This window comes from Rissa tridactyla, chromosome 2, assembly GCF_028500815.1.
Source record: "Rissa tridactyla isolate bRisTri1 chromosome 2, bRisTri1.patW.cur.20221130, whole genome shotgun sequence".
NCBI lineage: Eukaryota > Metazoa > Chordata > Aves > Charadriiformes > Laridae > Rissa > Rissa tridactyla.
The window spans coordinates 54,018,704-54,036,248 of record NC_071467.1 but is presented as its reverse complement, the minus strand read 5'-3'; the positions used below and the strand labels follow the sequence as shown (position 1 = coordinate 54,036,248).

The 17,545-nt window shown below is 42.1% G+C and overlaps 1 protein-coding gene across 2 annotated transcripts in view; it reads left to right on the top strand.

The window, feature by feature from the left end:
* Positions 1-17,545, top strand: part of DLGAP1 (DLG associated protein 1) — a 419,863-nt gene that overhangs the window by 385,455 nt on the left and 16,863 nt on the right. For both annotated transcript variants that reach the window (XM_054193162.1, XM_054193163.1), the window contains 2 exons: positions 7,485-7,858; positions 10,777-10,868. In XM_054193162.1, the coding sequence (XP_054049137.1) occupies positions 7,485-7,858; positions 10,777-10,868 (466 nt within the window). The remainder of the gene's footprint in view (positions 1-7,484; positions 7,859-10,776; positions 10,869-17,545) is intronic.

Below are 17,545 nucleotides of genomic sequence, written 5' to 3'. Positions count from 1 at the left end.
ATTAGGAAAAATTTCTTCACCAAAAGGGTTGTCAAGCATTGGAACAGGTGGAGTCACCATCCCTGGAGGTATTTAAAAGACGGGTAGACATAGTGCTTAGAGATATGGTTTAGTGGTGGTTTTTGTCAGAGTTAGTTGGTGGATGGACTAGATGATCTGAAAGGTCCCTTCCAACTCAGGCAATCCTATGATTCTATGCTTGCTGCCCAACTATATGTTGAAAGAGCTACTGGTATAGTCTGGAAATTAGGTTGCGTATTCACAGTTCAGGTCATGTTTTCAGGAACCCAGATCCAATACAGAAATGTAAATGAGAGACAGGTTTTCAAGGGATTAGCCCTAAGAAGTTGCAACGTGCACTTGCAGTCCAAGTCTTTACAGCCAACCATTCCTCAGTAGTCAAAAAAATAAGTGATTGTTTTCTCAGGGTATGCTTGGATTTTAAGCTTTTTAAATACAACTTCCTAGCTAAGGTGGCTAGACACTTGCAGAAAGTTCATCCCTCTGTGTTTCTGAAAATCCAGGCTTTGATTCTTGCTCTGTGTTTTTACTTAAATAGCTGCTTACATATATGTGTCTGTATTTGGTTAGTACAACACCACATTAAAAACAAAATTGCCCATTTTGTTTTATTAACAAAATTGCCAGAGGGAAAAAGATGCAAATTCTGGAATTTGAGAGTGTTGCAGTAACACATAACAAAGTGTTATATCAAAGTGCCAGTGAAGTTGCTTCCTGGAAAAATATATGGGAAAAGGATCTGATTTCATCAAGCTGCATATTATTACATTTATTTACTCTCACACATTCTTGGTCTAAGTGGGATAAACTACCATATTTCACAAGGTTTCCTCTGTTTTCCATAAGTGCCTTTTATAAGATGAATGTATTGATATTCAGAAAGCTTATGAATTTCTTACCATGGTGATTTTATGACATGTAAATTCTGAAACATAAAATATCCTTTTTTTAATCTAAAATTCTAATGTTTCTCATATTCCATGAGTGCTCTGAAAGGCGGGGGGGGAGCATGAAGCATTTGGTGAAGTACTTAAGTGCAGAAAGCATTTGTATGGTTTGCTAGACTCAGCTTAAGCTATAGATCAGTGTTTCCCTGATTTTCTCAGGAAAAAAAAAAGCTGTACGGATGAAAAGAGATGATAAATAATTCATATGCTAACGAAAAAAGACCATGCTGCTGCATTGTTTTTCTTTTTTTCTTTTCACTCTTCTCCAATATGCTTCATTGAATGTAGAGGCTGATGTTCTGTATCAGATACCTCCTACTAGGACTGTTTTGAAGCCGTTTGAATCTTCAAAGTTCTCGGAGAGCATCTGTCTGGAACAGACTCACACCATCATCCCTGCAGATCTTGGTGGTGTTTTTCCAGATGCTTTGTTGGTAGCCAGAGTTTAAGGACAAGGTCAAAATAGTTTCACTTCTGTCTTCCTTCTCAGCCAGACTGAATTTCAGTTTGAGCAGCTATTCATATGTGGTCCGTGGGTTTGTAACTTCATCACGTCCCATGAGCCAATGGTCAGGATTGAACCTGCCTGTAAAGCACCACCTCCATAGGTACGGTGCAGTTTGATCCCATGGAGACAGCTGCTGGCAAGGGAATGCCAGAAACAAATGCTCCTGTTGTCCCCTCCAGCTGCTCGCTCCAGGTAAAAAGGCAAGGGAGCTCATATGCATTAGCTGAAATGAAATCTAGGGTTTGCACGTGGTCATATTCTTACCTATTTTATCTCGTCTTCAGAAAAGATAAAGTCAAGTCCTAATTGCTTGACACCAGTAAAGATCACAGATTTTAGGAGTAAAGTATTATAAGCCATCCTAGCAGTGATCCACTTTGGGTAATGACTTTCAGTTTATGTGAAATCTTTTTTCCAGAGTTTCGGTTGGTTATAGACTTCTTGGCTTTGGGGCCAAATGAGTTGAATTGCTTAATTTGCTTGCTGTTAATGTACTGGTAATTTTTATGTATAGAGAAGTTCAGCTATGGCTATATAATACAAGGAGTGAAGTGGGTCTCATAGGAAGCCTACATGCACTGAATTTTGTCTGTGCATCCATAATTTGTGGTGATATCCTAGTGATAAACTGCATTTCGCAGACACCTTTGTCTGTCTCACCTGTTCTCTCTACACTAATTCAGCTTCCCTGGGATAGCAATTAAACTTCTGACTGGCATCAGCAGCTTCCAGCAGCAGACATTAAAAGAAAAAAAAAAAATCTGCTTGAGAAATATTCGCCTGTCATCCACGGACTATGCACGTGCAGATTTTCTAACTCAATCCATTTGAGATGCAGGATGAGCCATATTTAGTCTCACCCCCCTCTTAGGTTTCAGGACATCTTTTACTGTACCCAGCTGGGAAGCTGGAGGCACCCTACTTGCGAACGAAAATGTCCAGATTTATGCAAAGATCACCAGCACCGGCATGTAGACCTCAGAATACATGGGATGTTAAATTGTAACATTGTGGTGCTATTGGAGTAAAGATGGTTTAGACACTTTGTATGGATGTCTGAAGGATTTTAGTTATCAGTTATGACTGTTTCCAAATCCAGTGTACCTTAGGCTTTTGTTGGATAAGGTATCTGGTTTTGTTGTGCGGGTGTAGGGAAAAAGCATGGCCTTGGCAGAACCATGAAGATGGCATGGTACAGAGATTTCAGTAGTTCTCATTCGGGATAATGACATCCGTAAGTCACTCTGGTATTATTCCCTTGGGCAGTTTAGAACTTCTTATGAAAATCTTTATTTCAGTTATTTAATAGTAAATCTCTGCATCCTCAGAAGCCATCGGCTATATGACAATAGTTTTTTATTAAGAAAATGCATGCTCTGTTTGCATACCAATTTTTTGCATGTACAAATAACAATACAGCATCTGAAACCCTATTTCCAAGCATTCCCCCCAAACCTCAACAGAGTCAGGAAATAAGCGCGTGGTAAAGAGAATAACAGCTCTGTGCGAGTCTAACAAGCCAAATCAAGCGCTGCACCTCCGTGTGGGGAGCCTGGGGGCTGCCGTTGTGAAGCTCAGGTCTCCTTGGATGTGCCTACGTCTGTGTTTTGTGTCGCGGTTGTGTGAGGTGCAAGGGCACTGCTGTTAACATACCTGTTTAACAGACAGTATAGCAGAAGACGGAGGTCCATCTGCACAGGGTGGAAGAACTCCTGCCTTGAACCTTGATACTTAGTTGTGCACAAGTTGTGTCCTTTGCTGCTCCTTTCAAACTGTGCAATTAGTCGTTTTCCTCAAGAGAAACACTATTATTTTAATTAACTTTAAATTTGCACTTTCATTTATTCTTGTATTTGTTAACCAAGCGTATAGGAGACTGCCAAATTAGAAAGATATTGCTTACATATCTCATCACTTGAATCGTTCAAAGGCCTGCATGAATTTGATCTCCTCACAAATATAGTAATCTGCCTTGGGGTTCTCCTGAGCACCCATTCACTGAGCTAAAAATCTGTGTTTGCGTGCTGATGTTTGTTCCCGAGGGCTCATCTCCCTAGTGAGCATGTTTAAACAACTGAAGTGCTCTTACAATGAAACATTCAAATTCAAACCTTTATTATTATGCAATCTGGGATTATTTTTTTTATCATTAGACTTCCTTCTGAACTGGGTGGTTGACACTCCCTGTTCCAAATTCCTGTCCCATGAGCTAGTTTTTTGGAAAAACTGGCTAGGAGGACAAACACCGTGACTTTTTTTTTTTCTTCTTTTTTCTTAATCTGGAGAAAGTGCTTTTTCACTAGGTATTTGGGATTAAACTGTAACCCGAAGGCAGGCCACAGAAATGGGATAAAGATCAAAACAAAAAAGAGAGCCTTGCGTCTTGCTTAGTGCATTGATCCAGCTGGAAACGATGGGCCTGATTCAAGGTGCTTTGAGAGTCAGGATTCTTGCACATGACTTAACTAGTTTCTGAATTAAACCTTACATATGCCCTAGGAAAGAAACGTATACCTGCGCCAGCAGCACATGTGCTCTGGAAAAGAATATGAAAAGCTTCTCTGTATTGTGACAAACTGAAGGTTCATATACGTTTGCTATTCAGAAAAAGTTATTTCTCATTAACTCCATGTCTAAACAACTTTTAATGAAAAATTAGGCTACTTTGACTTGACTCTCCAGTCAGATCAGTTTCCGTACAGAACTTCGCTCCTTGATCCATGTCCAAGAACATATTTATCAAGGAATTTATACAGCCCTTGAAATTCACTTCCTGATGTGAATTAAACTAACTTTCATGTGCGAAACCCCTCGAGAATTCCCTGTGTGTGAAGTGAGGATTTCTCCATCTTTTTCACGCGTCCCATGATCCTGTAATCTTCTCCCTCAGAGTCCTCCTGCCGGGCAGTCCATGTCTGCTGCGGGACAGCTGGATGGATGAGCTTCCCCTTTGCCCACGGGGACAAAACGATGTGATGTGCTCTTCCCGCACCGACTGACCGCTCAGGCTCTTCTTGGCTGCACAAGGAGAGCGCCTCCAAGGTTTTGTCATTTTCCCTGGGGAGTACCCCTTTTGTTTTCAAGCAGCTTAGCATTCAAAAGACCATAGCCACTTGAAAAAAGCCAGCAGATCCTTCAGGTTGCCATGTCGCAAGTTGCCAGGTTCTTGAAAGCACCCAAAGAAAAACCGATGCACCGAATCCCTTTCCTTGTTGTGCTTCAGCCGTCGGGAGGGCTCGGCCGGCTACAACATTTAGAGAGCAGCTGCCTCCGACGGCGGCGGCCGGAGCATTGTTTTGTTGTCGTTTCTGCAGAGGAGCGGCGGGAGCTTACATCATTTCCAGTAATGAAGTGCCTGGGGTTCTTTTATGACTTGCACACTCCGCTTCTCCGGAGCTGTACAGTGTGTGCTGCGTGACTCCAGGAAACTGAGGATTTGTTTTGACTTGCTAAGAGAGCGTTTGCTGTTTCTCTTTACAATTTCACCGTATGACTTGTCAATTCTCTCCCCCTTTTAAGAATAACTTCAGATTTAATTAGCTGAGCGCAAACATCTTTCATTGCAGTGTGGATTAGACTCCTCATTGAGTACATTTACCAACAGAATGAAAGACATCTTAATCAGGCGTTTCTGTATTTGTACTGCTGTGTCCAGAGTGCCTGGTAGCTGTCAATAGACAGTTGCTATTGACTCTCTTTCTGGGGGGCGATGACCGGTGATGTGGGGACCAGTCTTGTTAAGGCTTGCTTTTTATTTCTGAAGCTCTCTCGCCTACCTAAGAGCACTTTTCAAGTGTGTTTCTTTATCATTTCCCTCTCTGCCGTGTAAGAAAAATACTTACGAGGTTTGCTGGGATGTCCTGAAGGTGCTGGCATCTCCCCAGGAGCTCCACAGTGACCCTGCCTACCATATTTTAAATGGGCCAATTTATACTTTGCTGAATTGCAAAGCAGCATTGCACACAAACCTCTGTTTGACAAGTTTGGCACCGGCTTCCCAAAGCTTTACCTCCATATACCTCTTGTGTATGTGCTTTGAATTCTTCAGTGGTGAATTTCGGTTTGCATTTCCACCCCTCAGAGAACATTCTCCAGACCACAAACCACCTGGGTCCTTTCTGGGGTATCATCACCCAAGCAGCATCCCGCACGATTCTCTGTAAGTCCCGGAGTAAATGGTTGTGCTGCAGCGACAGCAGGTGATTTGCCTGAGCGTGCACAGTCACAACAAATGCTTTTTAGCAGCATCAAAACTGATGAAGAACGGCACCAAATTCACAACCCCCTTTGTAAAATTGTCATCCTTTCTGTTAGTTCCAGCTATTGGTCTTGTCATAAGCACTTTAAAAAACACCTTTAGCCCCTATCAACTATTTATTTTCCCAGAGTTAAAATTTGACAAGTTCATTTTTAGCCATCTCTTCTCTCAAAGATGCCGTGGTTTCTGTTTGATTCTTCAGAAGTGAATCATAGTTTCAAAACCCTCACTACCTCAGTGAAACACTCTTTTTCCATTAGTACTCAACGTGTTTAACATGGGTTCAGACATGTTATCAGAAACTTATACGAGTCCTTAAAAAAAAAAAAATCCCGTGTGATTTCATGCCCTGGAAACACCTTTTACGCTATAACTATTCCTACAGCTATCGGGAGATATGAGGCGTATGGATCTGAGCTAGTCAAATTAATACCATAATGGCTCCTGGCTCGACAAGCACGTACAGTGCAAACAGAGAGCAGAACAGCTGTAGCAGAGTTACCTTTTATGTGGGTGGCATAGACGTCTGCCAATTAAAATGAACTGATGAATAATTCCTTGCCATATGATCACTGTTAATAAGAATTTATGTTAACATGTTTGTGTCTGAACTTCGCACAGGTTCATGCCTGCATTTATTTTCTTAAAAAACAGAGCATATCGTGATTGGTTTTTTGTTCTTAATGGACTTTCTTTCCTCGTTTGAAAGCATTCCAGGACTTCAGCAATGCAGAGCTGCCAGCTGTCCCTTAAAGGAAGATGGTTTTATCTCCATGCAGTGCTTTCTGCATGTAATTCTGTAAACACAGGCCAATAGTTTTTAACCTGGGAACCTCGAGCTAATCTTCTAAATCCATATAGAAGCACTTACAAACAGAGCATGGCTTTCAAAATATGAAAAGAGTAGTCCTCGTGAACTTTTATTAAAGCCTCTGTTCGTGCAAATGTTTATACTTACTTTCCTTTAAGTAGTCCCACTGACTGACAGGCTTTAGCCATTGACTTCATTACACTAACTCCCTGTGTGTAAAATTAAACATTTTTTTTCCAGAACAGATACGTTATATTTATGATGAGAAAATTAGGCGTGGCAAAATGTTGCCTTAAATATGTCTTCAGCAGCTTACAAAGCATTTCAAAGTATTTGAGAAGTCTGTGCAACAAGTGAGACATTTTATAGTAAGAAATACACAAGGCCAAGCACAGTGAGTGTTAACAGACTTTGACCGAGGATGGTTTGGGGATCTCACTCTGATCAGAAAAATGTAGTTTAAAATTCTACATAAGCTTGATAAATACAGTAGGCAAGGGTAGAGAGACAGAAAACAATTGCAATAAAACAGTACAGTTTAGCTAGGATAAGTGGTTGGAGACTCATCATCCTTGTGAATCTTGTTTGGAAGCCATGAGCAGAACAAATGTTTTGGTGGACTTGTTCCCACGGGACTTAGAACAGTTAGTAGAAAATCTACTGGAGAAAACAATCCTGAAAAGACTAAAGAGGAACTTGGCAAATAGGTAATTTCTTGCCCTCTACTGGCAATTCTGCCACTCACATCAGTAGGAACAGAGGACACTGATAAGTGAGGTATTTCCATGGCACTTACATGGGAGCTTTTGGGGGCTCTTTGGCTAACAGCATCCTCCTTACGTCTGCTCTGTCCATGCTCACTGGTGCTTTGAGATCATATTTGCATCCATTTTCCCTGCAGCGTCAATAAATCAAGAACTCTCATGTGTTTTTTTCCAGTGTCATCCTGCATTACCACCTATAAGAAGACACCACCTCCAGTCCCACCAAGAACCACCACCAAACCATTTATTTCCATCACAGCCCAGAGCAGCACAGAGTCTGCCCAAGATGCGTATATGGATGGGCACGGACAGAGGGGAGATATCATCAGTCAGTCTGGACTTAGCAACTCCACAGAGAGCTTGGACAGTATGAAGGCACTAACAGCCGCTATCGAAGCTGCCAACGCGCAGATCCATGGCCCTGCAAGTCAACATGTAGGGAACAATACTGCCACCGTCACCACCACCACAACCATTGCCACCGTTGCAGTAGAAGATAGAAAGAAGGACCACTTCAAGAAAAACAGATGCTTATCTATTGGAATTCAGGTGTGGTATGGGATGTGGGTTATATGCCTGCCATTGTTTTGGATTTCTAGATTTGTTTTACTGCTCATTATGCAATGTTTTGTGTATTTTTCTTCTTTTCCTGACAGCTACCTGTGTAGAAATTGCAACAGCATAATCATTCCGCGTGGTACTAATGATGTTTTACTAATTTATCATAAAAACATCAGATGCAAGGACTTGTTTAAGTCTCCTTGCTGCTTGTTATTCAGCTCTGTTAAATTACACACATGAGCACTAATCTATGAATCATAACACAGCGGGGGTCAGAAAGGCATGAATTAAATCATTGAAAGGGAATGTGTAAAACAATGATTTACATTACACTATCACCCAAAAAATATTTTCGTCCAGCCTCACTGAATTAATTGTCACTGCTTATTCATGCATTTCATAATGACTGGTAGCCGCTTGAATGAGGCAGCATTGTTCCTATCTCAGCCGCAAGAGCAGAGGATAAGTTCCTTCTGATTTGCCCTTGTTAAAGAAAATTACCTTTTGTTACCTCTAGTGGAATGAAACAAGAAAACTAACCCTGCCAAAGTTCACTCCTATTTACAGAAAGGAGAAGAGCAAATAAACTAGGCCAATTTAATCTGGTTTCCTAATTAATCTTTCCCATACCCCCTCAAAAGAGGGACTCCAACTATCTGCTTGCAGGATTAGTTTTTGCAACAAAGTATTTGAATTTACAGTCAACTGAGAATCAACACACGTTTTGATGGGAGACGAATCCCAAGCAAATAGAATAGCAATCCACAGCTTATCGGCCTTCACAAGAAGACATGATTTTTTTTTCTTACAGATGGAGGTTGTAAGCACAGCACTATGTGCCTGGACAGGCTTATCTGATTAGCAAAGACTAAGAATTTACCGTGAAATCTCTGCATCAGCCTGATGAGATGAGAGGTGCTGTGTAGAAGTATGCCATTCCAGGGGCAGCTCCTGGAGAAGCTGTGACTTTTCTCTTTCTTCTTTCTTGGAATGGCAATAATTACTGTTGCCTGTGGGTTCAGGCTACTGCCTTTTTCTGCTTCACAGCTGTTTGGTTTGGGTATGTTCTGAAAGAAAAGCTGACGTTCAGTGTTATGCACAGGAGTAAGATCCAGGTGGGACAGGGATAGAGAAAATCTATTTTCTCTATCCAGGGATAGACAAAAGCTCTTCTACTACTTATTCCCATATCCAGCCAAGCCTAAGGTGCTATTTTATTGTTGTAAACCCTCCTTTCACCGAGCAAAACAACAAAGGCTCCTTAGCAGGCAAGGTAAGGGGTAGGAAGAAATAATTTCCATGTTTGCAGAAGCCAAAACGAGCAACAGTAACGTGAATCAGAGCTCTTGAGGCACCATATCCCCGCTGTCTCTTCTTAAGGTGGTGGTACTGCAAGTAACAAATGCTGCTTCTGAGAGGTATAGGGGCCTCAGTTTCCTGAGTAGAAAACTACTTTGCCAGTCTGCTGTCTGGCCCGTTTTGCAGCATCGTTGCACAAGCAGTCATGCTGGTACGGCTGAAGGAGTAGTGTGGGAGTAGAAATACCGTAAGATTGCTGTTGCTGCCAGAAATTACTTCTTTTAGAGACAACCACCCTAAAATAGGTAGGTAGGCTGTCAGCCCTCTGACTGGCGGTATGAAGTCAGTCTCTCTCCACTGACTGTAAAGGCAGCCTAGTTTAGGCTTAGACTGAACTCAGACCAGGTATACACCTTACTTATAGCCTGGCCTGTCTCTGTGAAGCAGGGCAAGCTGCTTTAGCCAGAAGCATATTCTTGGTTTGCTTCCTCCTCTAATAAATAAACCTAATGTGCACTTGTGTTGAACCTCCATGCGTGTCCTCCGCACCTCTCAGTCACTCTTAGGACACCACAAGCCTTTGCGGTAAATCTGTTTAGCAAACAAGTAAAGCAAAGCAAAGCAAAACTCTTCCATCAAAAGGTTGCTTCTCTGTCAGTTATGGGATTTAAGGCGTAGTTATCTCCCCAAAAGCCTCAGTATCAGGTAAGTACCCCACTTCACTAAACACCTCTGTAACTCCCATCCCTCCTTGAGCACTTTTCCTGCATAGCTGTTGAATTGTCTATCAACAAGAAGTTTACTTACTGCTGGAACAGATGCTAACTACAGATGGAGATTTTGTACACCTGGGGTCAGAGTGGTCCACAGGTCACTTCGTAACACTGCTGTGGTCCAAAAATCCTGCGTGCCAGAATTATTTTTTTTTCTTGTATGACTAAAAATGTCATATATAGCATTGGGAATTATCAGTTACACTGATTGGGCCCAGAAGTCTGCAATTTTGCTCAAAGACACATCTGTGGTTAAATTTTAACTTTATACCGTTGGTATAAAACTTCTCACGGCGATGGAGAGGTGGTATAAAGTTCCTGCCTGTGTTCCTGGGGACCACCTGTTTGCATGATGAAGCAGTGAAGAAAATGTATTCCAAGAGCTGCATCTGCTTTCTTTAAATCTTATCTGTACAGTGCTCTGATTCAGGGCACTAACATTTTAACAAAATAAACGCATAATTTTGACATGAGTTCACATCTGCATGCACGTACAGACTAACAGGTAAAACAAAACAAATGGTGGAGCGCAGCGCATGGAGTTACTGCAGCTCAGATTTGCTCTGGCAAATGTGAGCATTCAGCCTCCATAAAATACTGGATAAACTCCATCTGCATTTTGCAGGCCGAATGTTGTCTTACCAGAAATGTTTTCTAGATTAACAAGAATGATGAATATTCACTAATAACATCAGAAATGGGCACAGCACAGATAAACTGACTAGATGAAGGTAGTTATGTGCAGACACTTACTAGTCATGCATAGAAATTGTAAGTACATAGGTGATATCTCTGCCAAAATACATTCTAATTAGCTGGTTAATTTTTTTTAAGGTTGATGGTGCTGAAGAATCCACCAAATCAGGTGAAAATAAAGCAACCAGTAAGTTCCAGTCCATAGGAGTTCAAGTAGAGGAGGAGAAGTGGTGAGTAAAAGTTAATACTGTTTTTCTAAAGTAAATAATTATGCCGCAACTAATTTTTAAGAGCCCTAGTTCCTGCACGCACAACCATATAAACCTGCTTCCTGGATGAATTGTTAGATCACCCAGCTGAAAAGCTGAGTCTTATAAAAGCTGTAGCTCTTATTTCTCAGAGGGGATTTTTCAGGACCAGTGGGAGAAGTGGAAGAAAAGTGCCACATATTTTGAAGGTCAATATACGTTTCATAAACTCTTCTTCCCCGGAAAATCCACCCAAACAGCGGAAGGTGATGCAGCTGGAGTATTAGTCTCGGGATGGCTGCAGCAGCAAAGAGTTGATGGAGAAGTCTGTTTTTCAGCAGAGTAATTTCAGCCACGTGGAGCAGCGCAGTGGCAGAGCCAAACCGATTGCTTTTGCTCAGGTATCTCGCCCAGACATCTCTGCATTACAGCGGCTCCCTTGCAAAAAATCGTTGAGATTAAAAAGCAAGCCTGTAAAACTTGGTCCTCTCTCCACTCTGCAGTGTAACCTGAATTAGTAAACAAATACGCTCCAACAAAAAATGAAAAAAAGCTATAGAATAGTTGGTGTCTTCAAGGGTTATGTTTCTTCTGGATGACAATATGCAGTTACACTGCAGGGCAGCATAACTGCACATGGCCCTTTCCAGCCACAGAACATTTCCCAGTGCTTGACCACATCTACAAACCCTAATTCTTGCCCAAAGCTGGACTCGGAGGCTGAAGAGAAGCTGGTCTCTCCCCTGGCCTCTTGAGTGTGGAGACCTGCCCGGTGCCGCTGCGGCTGCAAGCGCCCACCAAAACCTTTGTTCATTTTTCCCAAGCCGTTTGGGCACAGGGAAACTTTCGGATCCTGGAGCCATTTTGTTGATAACTCGCCGTACCTTATCGCAGGAGAAGCCTTGGGGCAGTGTCGCTTGTTGGGGAGGGAAGAGTTGCCCTTGCAATCTCTCCAGAGAAAACCTGGGTGCAGCAAATCCAAGATGACAAAATTAGGGCCCTCTGCCCTCCTCCAGCCCACCAACTGCAGTAGCGAGTAGAGATGTCCATTTTCACACTGTTTTCTTCCTACGTCTGCTAAAAATACTCAAAAATAACATGTTATCTACACCATTTTCAATTCAACAAAATCTACCCATAAAGTAGCAGAGTATTTTCCTGTGGTTTTGAAAGGTTGAAGTGATTTCAGCAAAAAGAAATGTGATTTTGCAATGACCCTGCTAGGCTGTTACCAAGTTCCTCATTAACCTGCTAAAACATCTCTTGCTGGCAGACATTTCTTTATGTGTTAGACCTTAGCCCCATTTACCCACAACTCTTCCAGCACTAGATAAATGAGCACATTAGAATAGATGCTGAAGGACCATTTCGCTTCAGCCTGAGCACAAAGGAAATAACTACCCCAAAAGCCCAACCCTCCCCCTCTCCTCAAAAAAAAAAAAAAAAAAACCAGAAAAAACAAACAAAGAAATGGCTGTTTGTAAATACCTTACTTCCAAAGTCCTCTTTCTATTGCATTTTTTATTGCTCCAGAGAAAAAGGTAAGGTTTGCCTGTGAGAGTCTGCCCTGAGAAAGCAATATTTCTGCATTACCCACTGACAGCTGTGTTTGGGGGTTTCCTTGCTGATAAAGTTGAGGTTGCTGGTGTTTGGAGCAGACTGGGCAAGCAGCAATCTATCATGGACTTTCAGAAGTGAACTGGCTGATAAAGGACAGCCCCTAATCCTTAGAAAATGAGTGCACTCAAGACACAAAGGGCTTATCATCACAGTTTGGCACTCATATTCCTTTTTTTTTTTTTTTTTTAACACAGCAGAGCACAATGTATTGATTATCTGTTACAGGAATAGAATTGTAAATACACTGCATTCTTCCCTGCCCCTGCACCATAACATCTGCAGAGCCTCAGAAAAGCCCTTTTGAGTTGAATCTTTGACAATTGAATGTTTTTAAAAACCTTTCAGGCTTCAGAAATGTTAAATAAATATAAAATAAGAAGAGAATAATGACACGACAAAGAGGATAAATACAGTAAATTGATCATGCTTCCGTGCCAGTTTAAGCTATTGCGTGCACTGTTACACAACAAGAAAGCTCTTTGCATAATGCACCAAAAGCCTACCATACAAAATTTGTTTCACTCCTCTTCTTTGCTTCCTGCTCCTTCCTCCCCCTTTCCCTCACCTCATATGACTGTCATTCTCACACTACAGAGTCTTACCTCCTTTTAAACATTCCTACTTCTGTGCTTGGACCAAGTAAGCAAAAGATTTTGCCTCCATTTCTTGATCTAAGTAGCTCAAAAACAGAGCATCTTCAGAGGACAGCTCTATCTCTTCCATCTTCCATCTCGACTCAGACCTTTCATTAGCCCTTCACTCTCTGTAATCTGGGCTTCCTGCCAAGACAAATGACTCGGAGTCCTCCTCCTCCTCCTCCTCCTCCTCCTCCTCCTCCTCCTCCTCCTCTTGTACTGCTCAAAGGATAATTGTGCCTACTGCTACCTGACCATATTACAACTGGATCCATCACCGCTATTCATCTTATCCTCGGTTTTATGTGCTGCCTGCTCTCAATCATCTTTTTCACACATTCCCTAAGTGCAGCTCTACAATTTCTAGCGGAGTACCTCTGTCCAGTCCTTCTTGTGGAAAAAAAATGGTATGCATTTCTTTCAACAGTAACCTCATGATCTTCCTGCTGTTATTCTTTTATCTCTCACCTGATCTCCCCCATGATGCTAGCAAAACACCCACCAAAATGCTCTTCCCCTTTCCTCACATGACCCACCCCTTCCAGGGCAGTTTTGAAACATGTATCTAATGAAGCTGATCAGTGCAATCTCAGGGCACTTCCATTTCTGTCCATTTCTGTTTGTCCTTTCTCTCTACCTGAGACTTCTTCTTGACCTCAGGGGACCACCACCCATTCCTCCCTTACAGAAGGTAATTGAGTTATTGGAAGTCAACCAGTTCTACTGAACCAGAAAAGAAGTCATATATTGTGCCAGGCCAATTAGCACACGTTCTTATTGAACAAGGGGCTCTCAGTCAGTCCCGTAGCTCTGTAATCACTTTTAGTCTCTCTTGCATTTTACGTTGTCTGCCCCAACATCTCCTCCTGTTACATCCTCACCCCCAAAATTGTCTTGCTTGTTGCTCCTAGTCATACCATCAGCTGGTAAGTGTAATTGGTTTGCCATCACGAGAATATATGAATGCCGAAACAGTGGTAGTTTCTGAAGTAAGAACACTGCCATGGGAAACTAAGACCAGAATACATACGGTCCTTCTCCATTTTCTCTGCTTTCTGTGGGGCCCTCACCTCTTGGTGTGACATACAGTGTGGTTTACCACACCATACCTCTTGATGTGGTGTAAAGTAAAATGATCTGAAATTCTGGTGGGGTAACATTAAAAAACCAAACAAAAAAAAACAACAACAACAAGAAAAAAAACAATAACCAAAAAGCCAGTGAAAGGGCTAGAAGAAACGTCTCATTAGGAGCAGCTAGGGACTTCGGGCTTGTCTAGTTTGGAGAAAAGGAGGCTTTGGGGTGATGTCATTGCTCTCTACAGCTTCCTGAGGAGGGGACGTGGAGAGGGAGGTGCTGATCTCTTCTTCCTGGGGTCCTGGGGATAGGACATGTGAGAGTGGTTCAAAGCTGCACCAGGAAAGGTTTAGACTGGATATTAGGAAGCATTTATTTACCAAGAGGGTGGTCCAACACTAGAACAGGCTTCCTGCAGAGGTGGTCCATGCCCCAAGCCTGTCAGTGTTTGAGAGGCATTTGGACAATGCTGTGAACAACGTGCTTTAACTTCTGGTCAGCCCTGAATTGGTCAGGCAGTTGGACTGGAAGATCGTTGCAGGTCGCTTCCAACTGAAACAGTCTAGTCTAACATTGCCATAAGGGATTAGAGTTTCTCTGCTAAGAATTTTAGTGGTGAAAAAAGACTAAGTGAATGGGAGAAGAGGTAGGGATGGAGCAAAGCACACAAGATTGTGTAGCTTGAAGATGTACGGCCAAAGATCGTGACATTAGAAGACATGGTACCACATCTGCTAACTCCTTCTCCAGCTTGTTTTCTTCCGCTAACCTTAGCAGGGAAGCCCACAACCAAGAAAGAGTACAGCCAATGGGTAAAGTGAGGCAGGCTTAATTTAATGTAAGTGCCTCTGAGGCTTACCATGCATCAATTGGTTTGAAAACTAGACCTTTCTGGCTTTGGGGCTTTTTTTTAGGAAAGAAAGAAGTTCTCCGAGTTGAAATGTAAACATGTTTTTCAAGAGAAAGCAAAAGAAGACTTAGAAACCTTAGAAACGGAGAGTCAAACGCTGACAAGTGACCCTGTTGTTGTTGTTCAAAACACATCGTGCTGTTGTTCTCCATACTGGTTTATCCAGTCTGAGGTTTCATGGCTTTCTGCACCTTAGGCCAGGTATCTGCTGCAGTTCTCTGAAGCTGTAATTATTACACCTTGTGCCTGCAGGGCACAACTGATTACAAAAGCGCCAAGCCTGAAAGCAGAGGAAGAAGTAAATCTCTGTTTTTAAGGATTACCAGCAATTTATGAAAACTTTTTTTTTTTTAGCTAGACCTGTGAACGTTTTGTATGTATGTAATTGAAAACTTAGGCATTAGCTTCAGCAGCTCTCCTGTGGTACAGACTTTTAACTGAGAGCAAAACAAAAAAAAAGACTCATGTGGAACACAAATGGTATTTTCTAGGAGTAAAACATCCTGGAAATGAGTGAGGAAGCTATGTCAAAGACTAAAATTACCATCTATTAGGCTGTTTATATAGATGTGCTGGAGGTAGGCAGATAGTGGGTGCCTTCCTGCATTTCCATTTCATTCAACATACATTTCCTTGGGAGTATTCTTTTAATTTTGAACTGATGCTATATTCTTTTGCCAAGTTGTTTTTCTTTTGAAGACAGGCAGGTTACACAATCCAGTGCCAAGAATCTGTCGAGCAAGCCTGTAGCATACTATTATATAGATAAAACAAAGGCAAAAAAAAGTAGGTCATTCTGTTTTATTTGTTGAGCAGAGTCTGGTTTTGGTGGTACTAGCTCATATTGAACCCAGTTAAGAGTACACTCCTGAAAGCTTTGAAATGTAGTGCCTCCAGCAATACATCCTTTTGGCAAGCAGACCTTGATGTTTTCACCTTTGGGGTTTGGTGTACACTGAAAAGCCAGGGTGTTAACTGAAAATACAAATGGTCATCTAAAATAGAAGGACAACAGAGTCTACGGCACTGGGGAAAGTAGAAGGCGGCTGTGATGTGGAGGTAGGGGCACGGAGAAAAACAAGGCTGGATTAAGGGATTTGCTTTTCTCTCCAGCGCCCTGGAAGGTGTGGAAGAGTACAGCGTGTACTAATGCCTCAGCTCGCAGTGAACCCTGACTAAATGACTGAAAAGAAATCCTGTGTGAGCATGTGTCTGCGTGGGCACACGTTTGTGTGCCCGTGTCCGTGTGTGTGCGTGCATGCACGCACTTCGGTGCAGATAAGGGATTTGTCAGGTTGGTGGCCAAATTAAAGCGATTTTAAAAAAACTAGCACAGACTGGACCAAAATATTTTCATTGTAATGTCAGCCGAAAGGTAAAGTCTTTCTAACCACTAATACCAGTCTAACAGCTTTTCTCTGCCAGGGGCCAGTAGCAGATGCTTAGAAAAAGTATAAAGGAGTGTGTGTAAAGGAAAAGTATAAAGGGTGTGTATAAAGCACTACTTCTCCCAGTAGGCCTTCCCAATTTAGCAGTCTGTTTTTCAGGGACTTCCTAAACCAGATATGACATCTGTGTAATAGCTCTTCCTGGACCTATCTCCTGTGAATTTGATCAGGTCCTCTTTGAACCTATTTTTACCTTTGGTTTTCCCAGGATCTTGTGGCAATTTAATTACGCATTGTGTGAAGAAGTGCTTCCTTTTGCTAGATTTAAATCTTCAGGCCTCTAGGCCTTGCAACTGGATGCCTTCCTCCCCACAGTTCTTTCACTCGCAGAAATGGTGTAACATCGCCTAGTCGGGATTTCACAGGGCTCTCGTATCCCTCCTCAGCCATCTGTTTTCTAAACCAAGAAATCTCCTTCCTCCTATGGAAGCCATACCATATCTCCAATGATCCTTGTCCTCTCTTTTGAACTTTTTCTGCTGTATCAGTCCGTAGCAAAATGCTTTGCTCTGCTTGTCAAAGGATAAATACTACCGAGCTGAAGAGTTCTGCTCGCTCCATATTTTTCAGTCTGCTGCTGCGTATCGCACAACACTACAGTGGCATAACCGTGACTTTTGCATCGTTTAACAACACCTATCTCAAAAGAGCTGCAAGCAGCAGGCGCTACATTTAAATGTTTGTATTCTAGGCCATTATTTAAAAAAAAATACACACAATCTATTATTAAAGTTTTCCAGGGATTGGTGTGTCTGAGAAGCTACTTGTGGCTTGCTTCTGCAGAGGAACTGGTGTCTTGTATTAATCGAAGAACCCTTCTCAACTCCTGTTTTGCTTTGCTCTACTCCTCTCAAAGCCTCAGATCAATAGCCATTAATTTCCTCCATCAGCAGGACCTGATACAGTCGTCTCTGAAGCGTGCTGCACTCCTCCTGAGGTATCTGGATGCATCAGGTATATGGGACATCA